The sequence below is a fragment of the Typopeltis vanoorti genome, chromosome 6, assembly GCF_054136105.1.
Source record: "Typopeltis vanoorti isolate ZY-2024b chromosome 6, IOZ_Tvanoo_1.0, whole genome shotgun sequence".
In the NCBI taxonomy this organism is placed as follows: domain Eukaryota; kingdom Metazoa; phylum Arthropoda; class Arachnida; order Uropygi; family Thelyphonidae; genus Typopeltis; species Typopeltis vanoorti.
Window position 1 is genome coordinate 47,438,210 of NC_143554.1, and position 17,161 is coordinate 47,455,370.

Genomic DNA, 17,161 nt, shown 5'->3' on the forward strand with positions numbered 1-17,161 from the left:
TATCACACGTTTTATGTCATTGGACTTTATAAATGAAACCTCGTTATTAATCGAGAAATATGGTTCCCCTCCACTTCATGACAGATAATTAATTGGTTGAGTAAGTTTTTTAAAAAAAAATGAGATCCAGTTTATACTAAACTCCTTCCCCCTGGTTATATAATACGTAGGTCAACGAACTTTGGTCTAAAATTGTGGCAAAACGTAGTAAACCCTTAGAATTTTCACGTGGAAAAGCTATTTGCTTGAGGTCTTGTGTCCTAATTTAAATACCACTTAAGGTATCGAAGTGGTACGCATTTAAAATGAGGGGAATATCTGTCTGCTCACATATAAAAATTAAATACGTCCTACTTCATGAGTAACGAAACAATTCTGAATAAATATAGGTAAGATACAATTCTGAATATAGGTACGATGCAGTTGGGTTGAAAATACATCCGCAATCATTTCTGCAAGTAGGCATTGCTTTTGCTACCAGCCATGTCATTATACAAATACAAATCTTCTACATACAAGGAAAAGAAATGAAATTATTTTATTCTCCTTACATCATTCTAAACAAAGAATTGATTGCACTCTCTGCTGTTTGTGTAATGGTTAGAGAACCAATTCTTTCTCTTTTTCCAACTAAATTTATTATTATTAAATTTTAATTAACTTTGGATCTGTCTTGTTTGGATGCAGGTAACTCCAATGCGGTGAGTAATATGCTGTAAAGATGTTTCCCCAAATTACAGAGGAACCAGAGGATACTATTCTTACCATCGAGGAAGAAGAAGATCCGAAGAAGACAGGAAGCGATGCAAACAACAAACACATCGTGCTGATTAAGTTTCAGGATGAAATTGAGGCGAGTTGTATTTCTTTGTTGTATAAAATTTGAAAGTAACAATCACCTAAAAGTTATTTTAGTTTTGACATATTTCTCTATAAAACACGTGCTTGCAATCGGCTCCTTTAATTTATCAGAATCTTAATTTAGTTTTGAACCGTTGAAGTGAGCGATGATCTTACCTAACTTGGGATGATATTTACATTATAGGCTAAAAATACACAATTAATTTGGCCTCCAGTTTAATGAACCAAACTTAAATGAACTAAAAACAATTTTTTAGTTCATTTAAGTTTATAAATGAAATTACGATTATAATTTTTTATAATCCTATAATTGAAAGTTATAGGATTATAAAAAAAAACATTGACTTAATTTGCATGTTTAAATATAGCAAATTAACATGAGTTTAGTTAAAAACTGAATTTTGAAATTTTTAAAGATGTATAGCAGTTTATTCTTAAGAACAAGATTGCTTCAAGCAAGTTCGCTTTCAATGATGAGGCATCAAAGATTATGTGTCACCCTCATGATTATAACTGATCAAGTTGAGTGTAGCCACAGAGTTTCTTTTTTTTTTTTTCTGGTTCAGTCCAGCTCCATACAAACCTGACTCCACTGCCTTGCTTTTAGCTCTTGTGGAAATCGGTGGGTAGCCGGTCTCCACTGACGTCACTAATACCTGAGCTCGTAGTCATTGATGATTTTAAAGAAGAGCAAAGTAATTTAACAATATAATACCAACTCTAATATTAACAAATGTACACCGGCTCATGTCCAAAACAGTCTTCTTTCAGATTCATTTCTGCAGTAAAACATTTGCATTGCTGTAGTAAAAAAGAAAAGAAGTTGTACTGAGAATTCCAAACATTTGAACTTATTGCAATGGTTTGCCAATATAAGCCACTTGAGGTTTTCATCTGTTTATGTAATCTCTGCTAATTGAAAGTCTGATCTGGACTTGGTAGGTTTATTTAGATGGATCTTAAACGAAATTATGTTTAATATTTTTCTTACTATTCAGAGATGGCGCTCGTGATTAAAGAAACTCTCTACAAAATAAATATAAAGCAATCGTTCTAACTGTGCGTCAAATAAAACGGAGGTTTTAGAAACAATCCAAAATAGATAATCATCGAATTGATCAACCAGATAAGAAAATAAGAAATCGGCTTGAGACTTAAAGGAAGTTTGTCCTCTTATTAGAAAGTTGTTTGTTACAACACCACCAGATATGTAAGCCTTGCAAAAGCAGATTAGGAAAAGATTTTGGCTGGGAAAGCTAAGGAATTATATGTATGTATATCATCGAAATAAAAAAGTTGTAAACCCACTAACTCTTTAGAAAACAACACATGTAATATTACCAACAAACGAAGCAAAAATGCAAAAAAGATGCTGGTTATAAAAGAAACTAATAATATACTGTATATTAAGAAGCACTCAGAGAAAATGAACTTAAAAATGCAAGTATGAAACTTAATAAAGCTCCAAGTAGATGGGATACATCCCAAAGGAAAGAGATAGTTAAACAGTGAACTATAATAACGAGGACTTTATTGGATTTAGGGAAAGTTCTAATGGATTAGAGGGCAAATGGACCCCCATTGTATAGTATAAAGTGATATTGGGAACTACAGGCCTGTACGTTATCTGCTGGGATAAAATAATGGAGTCTGTCAAAGGCAGCCTGCAGGAAAATTACTTAGAGGATCACAACACGATATTGCTACTACTACGGGAGTAGATTCAAAGTCATTTACTTGGATTTCAGTAAAGCCTTCGATACCGTACTGATACTCCCCTTATTTACAAATATTGGAGAAATATAACATTAAGGGTAAAGCGATGAAGTGGTTAGAAGGATGACTACAGGAGAGAAAGCAGAGTGTGGTATTGAACAGTCGTTCCTGTGGTGGGGCTCTGCTAATTGATGAAGTTGCACAATCAGTACTAGGTCTACTGTTAATCTTAATAGCAGAGCCCCACCAGAGGAATGGCCATTCAATATCCTTCTAACCACTTCATTGCTTTACCCTTAATGCTATATTTCTCCAATATTTGCCACATTTTAAAGTGTTAGTGCCATTCCTGAGACCGACGAAATATATTTAAGTCAGCCTGAAGCAAGAGCCTTGATCTTCACTATTAACAATCATATCTTACTCACCTTGGTCTCAGCTTCAAACTTATAAATTGTATTTTTGTCAGTGATAGCGATAATACAATTTATAAGTTTGAAGGTGAGTAAGATATGATTCTTAATAGTGAAGATCAAGGCTCTTGCTTCAGGCTGACTTAAATATATTTCGTTGGTCTTAGGAATGACACTAACACTTTAAAATGTGGCAAAAATCCACGGTTGTCTATTATTTGGATAAGGATAAATCCACAGCAGTAGAAGATGAAAACTAAACTAACGAAATTCTTTCATTAATTTGAAGAAACGTAAATAAAAAGATGTAATTATTTCTCTATAATTACATCCTTTGTCTTCTCTTAAAAAATACTACTTTTGTAAATCTTATAAGACAAATAATATGGGATTGATTGAACTCTATAAAGCTATTAAAGGAATGAACAAGTGGAATTAGGGGATATTTTTATGTATTTCACAGGAAGAATCGTGAATTAGACATAATTTTAAACTAATAAAGCCGGTTAAAAAAAAGGGTCCACTTAAGAAAATATTATTGTAGTTGAAAAGTAGTTGAAAAGCAGCAGAAACTTAGAGGCCTTAGACAAGTATTTGGACAGAATTAAGTGTAACTGTCACTCCTTGTATTTTGTACATTCGTTTAATTTAGAAATGCGTCTGAGTAAACAAAACGAAATATTGTCGTTTTGTTTACTCAGACTGTAACTTTCTGTGAAAAGTTTATTTGTGTTCTGATGTCGAAGTTAGCATCAATACGGTTTGTATTATTATAGTACTAAGCAAACTCCCTAGTTGTCTTCTGTACTTTGTTTCATTCTTCAGGTAATTATTTCCTACTATACTCTCGTCCCTTCGTTGTTCCGGTAGATGTCAATTCACGGAAGTGTTTTCAAAAAGAAATGTACGTAGAAAAGTGTTCAGTTGACTTTTTCTTAGAAAAAGAGAATAAACAGTTATGCATGGCATGAAAGCACTCACAAAAGTTTATCTGTTTCTTAATTATAATATTTCTGTTTTGACAAAGCCCTTTAGTTGGAAATACATGGGTTCAAATCCTGTCTACAACACGAAAAACCTTTACAATAGCTTTTCGTTTTAAGATGATTTAGCCAATCTCATACAACGTGGCAGATAACCATGTAAATTTGTGTGTGTGTGTGTGTGTGTGTGTGTGTGTGTGTGTGTGTGTGTGTGTGTGTGTGTGTGTGTGTGTGTGTGTGTGTGTGTGTGTTATCATTTCCACAGATAAGTCTTTCTAAAGAAAGATTATGTGAAGGGAAAAAACTCGCAAGCGAACAAACATTGTTTTTTAATATCATTGTCAATATTGAGTTAAATAAGAGTCAAATGCATTACATGCTGAATAGAGATGGTTAACAGTATCCTAATTTCTCAGGTACAAACTGCAGCGACCTTTCTTCATGTCAAAATACAGCATTGCTGATGTTAGAATCTTCCAGAGCTAGATGAAGTACACACATCAGGTTAAACAGTGACTATAATATTCTAGTGACCATTGTCGGATCTTATAAATAATTTCAGATATTGAAAGAATCAATTTTAGTGATTTTCTGCATGATAATTACATTTGATTCTCTCTGGGAAGTAAATTAAAATTTATAACACGTAAATTATAATTATTCCATAAATATGTGTCTGCTAATTAAAACGTTCAGTTAATAATAAGAGTAAACAACAGGCACGTAACACATCTACACCACAGTCACGTTCTATGCGTGTGGAGCAGCCCAAACCTATTCCTGTTGGGTGCTCCACGTTCTTTACACGAGGGAACAGGAATACATGTTGCTATTATTTTGGCAACACTTGTAGTTATCGTGGATAAAAGAATTTGGTGGAGCAGATCACTAATCTAGCAACTGTCATCTCATACAACCTAATGGTAACACTTGATTATAAAATATTATAAAGTTCTGAGTTATTTATTGCAGTTGATAAAAGGAAGACTCCACCTTGACTAGACTTGCAAATACATTGTCAAATAAATTTCTATACTTCAGCAGCATAAATTCATCGGCCAATTCAACGCCCCCTGCCCCCAGTTATGGGAAGACTGCTGTTGTTCATAGCACTAGATTAACTTGTCGACTGTCGCTTTATGCGATTTAAAATATCGCACGGAACAGAAATAAGAAAAATAATGTTAAGGCGCCAACGTTATCGATTTCACTTCTAAAATAATGATTCGAAGTTTTCCAAAAGTTTGAAAAGAATTCGTTGTATTTTAAGCATAAAATATTCCATCAAGATTAGCCTTTAATGATGACTGGTTTAGTAATTTACTTTGTCAACAATTTATCGTGTTGCTGAAACCACATGTAGGGTGTCCAAGAATAAATTATTGGTTATAATCCTGTTTTTATCTGCGGCTGCGTCATAGAAAGCACGGACCACTACGTGAGAATCAAAAACGACGCTATTATCAGTATTCAATCACCCCTCTGCAACGAATTATTTGATATTTATTTATCATATTTTTTTCGATTGTTAATACCAATTATGGCCACTGTGTGGCGCTGCTTTCGTATTTACATCAGCCGTTAGGTTATGGGACGCTAAGTTACTCTTTCGTTACTTCAGCGTATGCGTGTCCGATGTTAGACAAGGTCAAATGAATGTCAACGTAACAGTGTTCCCGTCCTGTAAAGAACTTGGTGACCTTGAAAAAATGAATTAGTTGTAAGAGAAGTTTCGGGGAACGTCTTAGCAGGCAGTGTGGAAAAAGACGAAAACTGGTTTAAAAGGAACATTTTGTTATTGTTGCGTTTTTGATAAAATTGCCACTCAATTATTTAAATAACAGCTGAAAACAAAACATTAAGTCACACGACCTCGTGTTTTGTTTGGCAATTTGCCAAAGTTGATTTCCTCACTAGGTTATCATCTAAATAAATGATTAAATAAACAACAGAATTGCGACAGTCTACTCTTTTATATTGTTAGGTCATTTACTTATTTTAATACCTAAAGAAAACAGAATATTCTATCTAGACAGTAATTATTTTGGAGGTGGCTTAAAGTCATAAAACAGAAACATTTTATTTCCTTGATGCTTCAAATGTTAGATAATTGCGTCAGTTGTCCATAAACACTGATATATTTTAAACTGTATGCAAGTATTTTAAATTTTCTTTCCTTGTGCAGCAAATAAATAATAAAACCTGATCTATAATGACTTCAGATTTTAAAGTACAAACCCGAATTATTTTTTCAAAAAATGCTTTTGGATCAACCATATCGGTTTTCCTCTGTGTGTTATAATCTTAACTTGTTTATTAATGTCAAAGTAATCCACAGATAATTCATTAAATGTAAACCCGATGCCGCTGATATTTTATGTTATTTAATATGATCTCCGATGCCCTAGTGGACGTCATCATCACTAATTTCTCGTCTAAGAACGAAGTATCTTCACCTATTCTCAAATTATTACATTAGAACAGCATTGTTTCTTCTTGGGGGGGGGGTATTAATATCCAACTTTTCTCTGCGTATGTTACATCCATCTGTACCTTTCTTACCAAGCGAGTATCGTCGAATTAGACGGTGGAGTGGATACCTTAGTTGCATCATAATTCTATTGTTTAACAGGAGCGAAACCTAAGAACGTTTTAGAATGTTAATCTGTTGGATTGATTTTTCTCTTCTGATTTCCGGTTCCGGAAGCACTCTACAAGCAAGTATTAATGAACCGAAGGAGTACCAACGTCCTGCATTCTCATAACCAAGCATGATTTATTGAGGACTGATTGAGCCCTCCTATGAGGGATTAAGTATGTATTTTATGACTGTAGATCCGTGTGTGTTCACGGGCCGGTTTGCCTGTTCTGAGGGACAAGAAACCCGAGTTTCCGGATAAATAAAAATCCTCTACTTCAGTATGAGACCGGCTAACTCACCTTCAGTCGACAGGGACTAGATAAGGTTCCTCACGTCATGAATGGGAATCGAATGCAGGTTAGGAATTACGTTGTTGTCTGCATATTCTTGTTGCTTTGTCTTAATGAAAAAACAGGAACCGTGGTTCATCTTCATTTCTCTATTCGTCCATTTTAGAGGTATTTTTATGCTTATTTCATTCACAAGAAACTGGTAACCTATACCAGTTTTTTGTGAATGAAATAAGCATAGAAGTTTTTTCTTTTAAAGAGAGAGAGAGAGACAGAGAAAGAAACCATTGCACTGAACATTTTTAAGAGTACTGTAGCAAGCACTCATACACGTCCACTTCTTTGAATGTTCATTTTCAGCATTAAAAAAAAAAAAAAAAAAAAAAAAAAAAAAGGGTTTTCTGTTGCATGGGCGTTCGCAGAAAATGTTCCAGGGAGGGGGAAGCATGTGGGTCAAAGCTTGGAGACAAATAACTACATCAATAAATTTTTATTTATTTATTTTTTCACAAGTAGATCCCAGGGGGGAGTGCTCTGTTTCCCCCTCTGCGGACGCCCATGTTCTGTTGGGTTTCTATACTTGTAGGATTTTTTCTCCCAGAAACGGGTTTTTCATTCCGTATGCATACAAATCTGTCAAGAACACACACAATTGACAGACAAAATATTCTATTGGTAGTGCTGGGCGATAGATGGCGTTATGTGTTGATAGCGGTAGTGTGTAGTTGGAGAATTAAATACGGGAGCCAGTGCGTTGTAGTGCCTTCCCACGATGAGTCCTAGGACTCCTTGGAGTGTCACGTTATAATAAAATTCTATTTATTCTGTAAAAATCTCAAATCTGGAATGATTTCCCTAAAAAACTTTTTAAATCAGCCACCATCAGCTACTTTACGTCTCCGACGTTACTGAACAAATTTTTCCTTTAGCATTTTGCTCATTATTTGTAAATTTTTTTCTTCAGTAACTTCTCTAAAATCTATAATCTAGATCTATTTGAATACATTAATAATTTTCGACTTTCTTCTCAACCTTCAGTTCACGAGCGATCCCATAGTCTTTGCTTTTTCGTTACGGGTGACCTTGACGAATGCATAGCCATTCGCAACGTTACCGCATTTGAAGAAGTGACCTGTTTAATGTTTCTCAAAATGACCTAAAACTTTTTTTACTTTCAAGGTCAGCACCACCACGAGAGAGCGTATCGTAGATTCAGAAACATTTCTTGTGTGAGAATAGCGTGAAATATAAAAAAGATCTTTCCTTGGAAAAGAAAGTAAATTATGTACGGAATATTTTTTTATAAAATCACATCAACTGTGAAGTCACTTTAATATATATATATTGATAGCACTGATTTATTTACCATACATTGAAAAAAAAAAGAATTGATTTATTTATTTTGCAAAATGTTCTTCGTAAATAATTTATGGAAAACAGAATGCGTCTTCTCGGACTCAGCCCTTAAAAACAGCACGTATCTCTTTGTATACACACCAAAATGGCAAGCAATGCATGCATCGATTGATCGCTGTCCTTTTAGCTCATTTATTTATTTGTGTTGAATTTTATTAATCGGCAACAGGTTTACAGATATTAACACAAAACGCTACACTATATTAAAACTTCGATTGCTTTTCCAGTGCGACTCTCAACAAATCTCAACAATCCTGGAAAAGATTCCAGGATTTGTTCCAAACACATGCTGTTTATGATATCTCTGTTGTGGAACAAGAGGTTTCGTAAAGAGGCAATAAATAATTCTCCCAAAAAATCTTCATCTTCTGCGAATATGTCAGGAGGGGGGTACACTCTGATATGAAATGCACATGCGCAACAGAGTAGCGAGGAATAGTAACTACCACAAAACTAAAATATCAGTTTTTATGGTAGTATTTAATAGTCCGCGCGGTTAGCCTAGTGGCTTTGCGCTTCGCAACCATATGACTAGGGAAGGAGTGTCCCAGGAAGACGTGAGGAGCTCAAGGATCTTCCTCAGCCATAGCCACGTTAGCCGGTCTTGGGCGCGCGAGCAGTATGGTTTTTTTCCCCGCAATTTATCCGGCGTTTTTCATCCCCCAAGCAGGCAAGCCGGCACCGTGAACATACACCTCTACAGCCAAAAAAATATCCCCCCCCCCCAGCGGCAGACTAGGCGACAGGTCGGTTGGGAGTGGTACTAACAAGAAGTCGCATCTAAGTAACACGCGGACCCTGCAGAGGAAGCGGAATTAACGCGTAGTGAAAGAAGAAGATGAAGATGGTAGTATTCAATACTGAAGTGTTAAATAAAAAAAAAACACTATTTTAAAGTTATTTAAGTTTTTGTTGGTATTAATATAATTATTTCTTCTGTTTTCTTCACCAAATTAAGTCGAAAAATGATATTATTTTTTACATGCGTTTCATAACAAATAAGTACGTAAAAAAAGTCTTCGCTGTGCGTAGGCATATAATAACGCTATTCCAGAGATGGACGAATTTTGATGAAATTTGGTGTTTTGATCTCTCTCTTAAGTCGACTGAATTTTAATTTAAATCAGATCACTGTAACTAAAATTAGCCAATAAGGATTCGAAACTGTGCGAAATGTATATTGGGATGATGCATTAACCCCCCCCCCCTTTCTCGTAGAATAATCACTTTGCCAGGTGACGCCATTCAATCCTCGAAATCCCCCCCCCTTTTTAATTGTAGATAATTCACAATTTAATTAGTGTTAATATGAAGATAGAAAAATAAATTGAGTCTACTTGTAAATTTCGGTCTGCTCTCGTATACATTGATAATCTAAAAGGTTGTTAACGTACAAATAATGCGGAGAGGGAGGGAGATTGTTTAAGTTCTGGTTGATGATTATATGGCCCAGACTTCCCCCCCAAAAAATCTCACACAAAAATGTGAGATTTTTGAGGATACTTGCAACTGCATTACAGGTAAGAATCGCGCCCGCCTTTACATGACCCGTAAAGACCTCAGGAATAAAAGCTTGAAATAAATTTACGGGATATGTCCGCTGACTGACAACAAAATATTGTCATTAAACTTCCGGATATGATGTCATTTTGTAATTACAATGGCACTTCGTGGATTATATTTTTAATTATTTTTAAATTCGTTTTTAATAAAAAGAACATGTAAAACAAATCCTTTTGGCTTTTTTCAAAAAAAAAAAAAAATAATAATAACACCAATTTCTCTCTCGAAGAACTTTCAAAACCACCGAGAAAGAAAAGGGGAGTGTCTTAGAGATGGATGTTTGGAAGGTGACTCTCTGTGGAAAGACAAAGAGAGAGAGAGGTGGGGGGCATGATAATAATGCGTCACAATGTCAAGTTTCCTTTTTTTTTTCCCTTTTTCTTTCTTTCTTTTTTTTTTTTTTTTTTTGACCTTCCTCTTTTATTGGCATGCTGAACCTCAACGGCTTGGCAAGGAAGAATGATCACGTGACACTTGCACTCGAGACATAACGGTGAAATGATACTCGTATTTTAAACATACCGACTGTTGGTTCATAAAGTTCAGTTTTAGAATTAATTTCGAAAGGTTTCCTTAGAAGTACTTGCTTTTCTCTTTTATTTGCTTGCATTCTCGAACTTTGATAGTTTGGTTCTTATTGAGCACGCAAAGCGGCCATTACTCGCTTTACTAAAGGAGAATTGCTGGCTATAAATGCAAGCCATTAAGCGGACTTTTTATTCATTTAAAAATAAATAAAAAGGGGTCGGAAGGAATTGAGTCCGTGATTATTTCGTATTCCACTATAATTCAGTCTTCTGGTATTTGTACAGAGCGAAAAGATTGACCAAGAGCTTAATAGTTAAGCCTAACTATTAAGGAATGAATTTCATGAAATATTCTACTGCACAGTAACAACACTTGCCCTATTCAGGAATTGTGACTGTTGCTGTTGTCCCATGCCGTATGTATGCCCATGGCTTGCGGTTGATTTATCTCGTAATATTATCTGCATTTTCCCACAATTCCCCTTCTGGGAATTTCTAAATAAGTACTGCTGGTTAACTAATTACAATTACTTGATCTAAAAAAAAAAAACTATCTACTAAAGTATGCGATAAATTGATACATCAACCGGTTTTTGAAGTTTGGGCATAGCAGCAAGCCACAGTTAGAAGACGTCAGACAGCAGTCGACTATCATGGTCGCTATTCTTGACCTCTAACACCCCCCAAAAGGTGCTTAAATGGGAATGCGTATTTTTAGAGGACAGTTCGTACAATACACTGGCATGTTGTAACTGCCACGACGCCCTGCAGATCCAAACACGTGTATACGCCTATCTCATGTCCTGGTTTATAATCCGACAACCTACAGCCCTATTTCTCGCATGGAAATAGATGCAAAACCAGAGGCATTCATTAACATGCCACATGCATTTATGAGTTTTGGGTTTCGTCATACATGACAACTAGTTAATGAGGATTGGCGAGTGTTCTGACTGGGATCTATCTTTAGAAAAGAAAAAAAAAGAGAGCGGTTCAACTACTGAATACGAATCTCAAGGTTATATTCCTTTCTTCTGATATCATTCTACAGACCATCATGCGCTGGAATATTAACAAGCCCCCCCCCCCTGCTGTTTTCTGTGATTCTTCTTCAATACGAAGCTCCTATATGTCTCTTTGAATCCTGATAATCCGTTCCAAGGGTGCACGTGCGTCGTATGACAACACCCTTGTCGCTACTTCCGTCTGGATGCATCCGGTATACGCAGTGCGTGAAACCAATTGTAACACCTGCTCTCCCTCTCTTTCTGATCATCTGTCGCGTTCACTCGACTGTAAGACACCACAAGTCACGTGGAAATTACGAGCTTCTGAGGTTAAACCGATTGTTGCGTAACTGGCAGGCATTTTGTAGCAAGTGAAGTGGAGAAGAGGCCACTGTTGTTCCTGCGTTTTTTTTTTTTTTTACGTACACGTGGCTTCGAGCACGTGTGAGTGCTTGTGTTTGTTGTCGCTTTCAATACACCAGCTAGGGGAGAGGTGGGTCTCATAAGAACCCAAACCAGACGAAAGTCCAAGAATAAGATAATCACCGTGCAATTATCTCCCCATTGATGTCTGTTCCTTCCTGGAAGATCTCTCCCCTATTCAATGGTATCCAAGTGAAATAAATAAGCTGACTCCCCTCCGGGTTAGACTGGTATTACAACAGCGAAATCACGTGGTTTCCCTTAATACACTTCCGGATGATGGCTAACAAGAAGGGGGGGAATTCCTTCTAATCTGAGAATTCAAGATGTGCGTGTGTGTGTGCGTGCGACATACAAAGGTGTGTTGTTATGTAACACCTGTTTACATTTGATATGTTTTGAGAAGCAGGAGTTAGAAGCGATGACTTTACTGATATTATTTTTAATTATTAGTGATGTTGCTGCTCTTGTTATTAGAGCACTGTTCGAATTTTAGAGCAATAGTTACCTTCTAAACAATTAAAATAGCGATGTCTGCTAAACAGTAGCTTTTCAAACTCGTTTCTTTACACATTAAGCAAAGTACGGAACAGGTATTTGTAAATTGGTCGAAATCAGTGAAACACTGCGATCTGTAAAAATATCTGCAAAATTCTCGCTATTTATAGATAGATGTGACGTAATGTTTCCATGGCAACAACAGGCTTAACTTGTAATATCAATACGCTCTTTTGACCAAATGTTTTGCGTTTGAGTTCAAACTCAAGATTCAAATATTCTTCACAGCAGATTTATTTTCACATTATTGCTTATTATTTAAATAAATATATAATCATTTTTAATTATAAATATTTTAAAGTTTTTTTAAAATTTTAAGGTTTTAAATATTTAAGGTATTGAAATTTTTTCGAGTTTTAAGATTTTTATTTTTTTTTAATTTTTAAAGATTCTCTCTTTGCTTAGAGCTATTAAGCTCTACTCATTAAAATCACTTCTAAATGCACCAATGTTATTGTAGTGTAAAAAAAAAAAAAAAAAAAACCGGTGGTGGCCGGGAAAAATAACTTCGTACCATGTCGTACATCTATTTCGGAATACAGGATGCTGATAAACTTTAAATTAAAAGAAAGAAAATGTCAACAAGACATGAAGAGATTTAGAGACGTACTACACTACGATAAATTTCTTTCAAAAATAAATAAATGAAAAGAATTCCAGTTTTTTAGTAAACAGCGTGCTCTGTTTTCTCGTGAATATCTTTACACTCCGCTGATAAAAGAAGGCAACACAGCATTTTATTCTTGGTATATTAAAATAGGATTTTATATCATTTTAAGTCAGCTGGTCTTTCTTACTTCTTACATTCTCCCACTGGTTAGCATGTAAGGCAATGTTCATTGTGTTTGTATTGTATTGCGCCAACGCATTCAAAAATTTTCTGTTTCTTCTATTGTGATATTTTGCCATATTGCAATATTTTGTATAATCCAATCTATGGAGACAAACGTTACTGCAGTATGCAATCAAATTTGCACTAAAAAAGAAGGTATGTGTTGTTATTTATTCCAGAAATATAATATGCAAACTACAGAACAAATGGCTTATTTGATTTAAAAAAGAAAAAAACAATGGACTCTTTTCACGTGCAGTACTTGCTTGTAAATGTACGTGCAGAAAGCAGACATTGTTTCGATTGTTTTATTAGAGAAATAATCACTGCACATTGTTGGCTACAGAGTCGCATCTCATTGTTAACCCCACAATTACAGTCAGTTGTTAATAGAGAATGTTTTATATTGTCTGATGATGACCATAAATCTTGTAGTCTTTTGACCAACAGTACCATCGCTTTAATGGAGGATTGGCGAACCAAATGATACCACGGAAACACAAGATAGTTATTAAGGAAATAAATTTAAGTCCTTACGTATTCAATTTTTAGTAAATTTCAATCGTTTCTAAATGCGATTTGTGAGCTTAATGAATCCGTTAATGGTTATTTTCTTTTTGTATTAGAATCGCATGTCATTATAAAGGAACGCGGAGTCCACATAATGAAAGATTTGGTGTATTCAAATCTGAAAACTATAAGAAGATATTTGTGCATATTCAGTTCCTTATAACTTTCTATAAGACTTAAGCTCTCTCTCTAAAAACAGCGAATCGGCTCTATTTTGTGTGCATCCGCCAAGTGGTTCAGAACAGCGACTACGTCCATTCATTGGAAAGATCCGGTTCGAATACTGTCTAGCACGTGAGGACTTTCAACTAAAAGATGAATTACTTCATAAGGAGATGAGTGGCTTTACCTAAAAGAAAAAAAGTAACCAACAATTCTCAAGTGGAATTGCTGCTGTCAGTTTGCCACTGTTCGGTTTTCAGAAGAGAATTTGCTTTCCGAACAGTTAAACGATAATGTCAGCTAAGTAGCCGCTTTTAAATGACGTCTTCTGCAGATCTTAGGTCACTTTATTTTTATTATTATTGTGTGACACCTCCAAGGAGGCCAAAGACTCGTCGAGGGAGGTCATCCACTCCACAACTCTCCGCCTCTACTACTCAACCCACTAATAACGGCAAACTGCAACCACCACACTGCCCACTAACACCACTAGTATTTACAATCACAAACATCCATGCCCACGGCGGGATTCGAACCCGCAGCCTTCTGGCTGGAGAACGGATGTGCTAATCACTCGGCCATACATGCTTTTATTTTTTTTTTAATGAGATTTACTTTCATTTCAGATGAAATAAGTATAAAATTCGACGAATAACGGGTCGAAACCGAGTTAAAAGGAATGCTTCGTCCACAAAACCTGATACCGTTATTTGTAGATGAAGCGATACTGCATACAACCTTTCTTAATTTTAAACCAAAGGGCCGAAAATTATCCGGAGATTTGCGGCAATTATTTATCAACATAAATTTCAACTAACGTTTTTTCAGTACAATTATTTTACTTCTGAGCATGTATTAAGTTGTTCCGTTCACCTTTTCAGGTAAACTAATCAGGCATGCAAAAATGAAGAAATAAATAAAATAATAATAATAAAAATGCCGTCGACAGAAAAGAAATTTTACAGTTAGATTATAAACTGCATTATAAATGTGTGGTTTGATTTCTGAGACATTTTTCTTAACATTCTAAAAGAAAGTATCAATTCTCTTGGGGGAACTGAATTGACATTTCCCCATAAGCTGTCCCCTGGACATCGGATCATTTTGATTTAAAGAGCAATCAATTATACTCGTCTAGACTTTCGAGTCTAGACGAGTTCCTCTCCTTTTGAGAGGTGTCGCATTTGGAGGTCAATGAGGCCAGGTGAAGCTCTTCGGCCCTTTCATAGGGCAAAGGTGAAAGAAGTTGATTTTTTTTTTTTTTTTTTTTTTTTCAGAATCGAAATTTTTAAGTGATTTGAAGTGAAACAGTTAAATGAAAGTTAATATCTTTCAAAAATAGTGCAGTCTTTGATTTATTTAATTTTTTTTTTCAATAATATAATATTTTCATATTCTTTAATAAGATCTTTTGCAAATTTCTCCTTCACTATTAAACTCGTCAGCATTTCTTGAAACTCCTTTAAGTACCCGCATTACATCGTACAACGGAACTAAACTCACATGAGAAACGCTACATACAACACAAGTTATCGTTAACATGTTAATAAAGGAACGTCAGTGAAATAGCCGTTGCTTAGTAACCGTCACTTAGCAACAGCTACTTTGAATAGCTATTGCTGTCCTCTGTTAATAATCTTCCTTCAGTTCCGGTAGTGTTTATCAGAAATATAGAAGCAAGGCCAAAACTTACTTCAGGAATTGTTATATTCATAAATCGCATAACGCTGTTGTGGGGAGGGGGTTGCAAGCGTTTCGCTGCATCCGTTGTATTTAAGTGCATCGTTTTCTAAAATCCTCGACATATTGCAGATAGAAGCAAAGAAATTTATCATCAGGAAGAAAATAAAAATGATGAAGGCCATAAATTCATTCTAACAAGAACGATGAATTTGTAGCTTTCGCAAACTCCGTGATGGATCTGATGCCACCTTTCCTATATATTAACTGGATTCATTGGATGCCGATTTAAATGTTCTATGAGCAGATCAATGAGATATAATCTACAAATACTAAGAAATTTTTTTTATAAACTACCAGTGTGTGTGTGTGTGTGTGTGTGTGTGTGTGCTGCTGAGTGATTGACTATCTGACATATGTGCTCACTTTCCGTGAAGCCAGGAAGCCGATTATTATTATTTTGTAGTACATGCGACCGATAGTTGTCCATTGGTTATCCACGAGTAATACATTTTTTAAGTCGTCCAATTTTTGAATTTAAAAAAAAATTTAATTTTTTTAATTTATTTTGTATATGGGGTCTTCCTCAATATCTTCAGTCTTTCGTCAATATCTTCAGAAAGGAAGATATTGACGTTTCCTTCTTTTTTTTTCTCTCGAAAATTCTACGGAATCTCCTATAAGGAACATATCCTAAAAATTCATCAGCCAGTCCGCTGCATTCCTTGCTGAACAAAATCGAATAAAAATACATATTAAGTATAAGTTGTTGTTTTTACTATAGATATACGTGAACACGTCTCAGTGTGAGGGCGTCTTTATCACATAGCACCCTCCTTGGAGCAAGGATTGGAACGGTAAAGGCATCGCCCAGGCTTCTCCTAGCAGTAGCTTTTTATTATTAACAATAAATTATTATTATTAAATAATATATTTAATTTTACATTATATATTAATATAGAATTTTTTTTGTGCGCAAACACCTGTTCATTGAGGTAGTTGATTTCGTATTTAACATTAAGGGGAAGGTTTGTAACATGTTGCGTTTTGTGACAGGAAAGAAAAGATGGAGAGCATAAAAAATCTGGAAAATAGAATTATGGGTTTATGGACGATTCTTAGTGACCAAAACGAAATTCGAGTAACCATTCGAAGCTTCTTTCTTCACCGCTTTCTCCTTCCTGTTGTACGTATGTGCAATATATCATACGGTATTCATGTATACCACACCCACACACACACACACATACGGAACTTAAAGAATGCTTAGGTGTTTACTTGGATATCGGCCAACTAAGGTCTGTTGAATATTGTATGAGGATACCCGGGATTTGTGTGTATGGCCCAGCATTGCTTCTGTCATTTAAAGATGCATAACTTGAGTTGAGCGTTGCATTTTAAAAGACCGAAGAAGCGGGATATAAGTAGATTAATAAGTACATTGTGCTCAGCATTTATGGCTTGTACAAACACCTACAAGGACGCACATAACTTAACTAATAAACAATGTTACCGCCTT

The 17,161-nt window shown here is 35.3% G+C and overlaps 1 protein-coding gene across 1 annotated transcript in view; it reads left to right on the forward strand.

Annotated features, from left to right (window-relative positions):
* Positions 1 to 17,161, forward strand: part of LOC150105438 (uncharacterized) — a 458,416-nt gene that overhangs the window by 36,492 nt on the left and 404,763 nt on the right. Inside the window, exon 2 of the mRNA XM_090393963.1 lies at positions 688 to 853. Within this exon, the coding sequence (XP_090250089.1) occupies positions 722 to 853 (132 nt within the window). The 5' untranslated portion in view covers positions 688 to 721. The remainder of the gene's footprint in view (positions 1 to 687; positions 854 to 17,161) is intronic.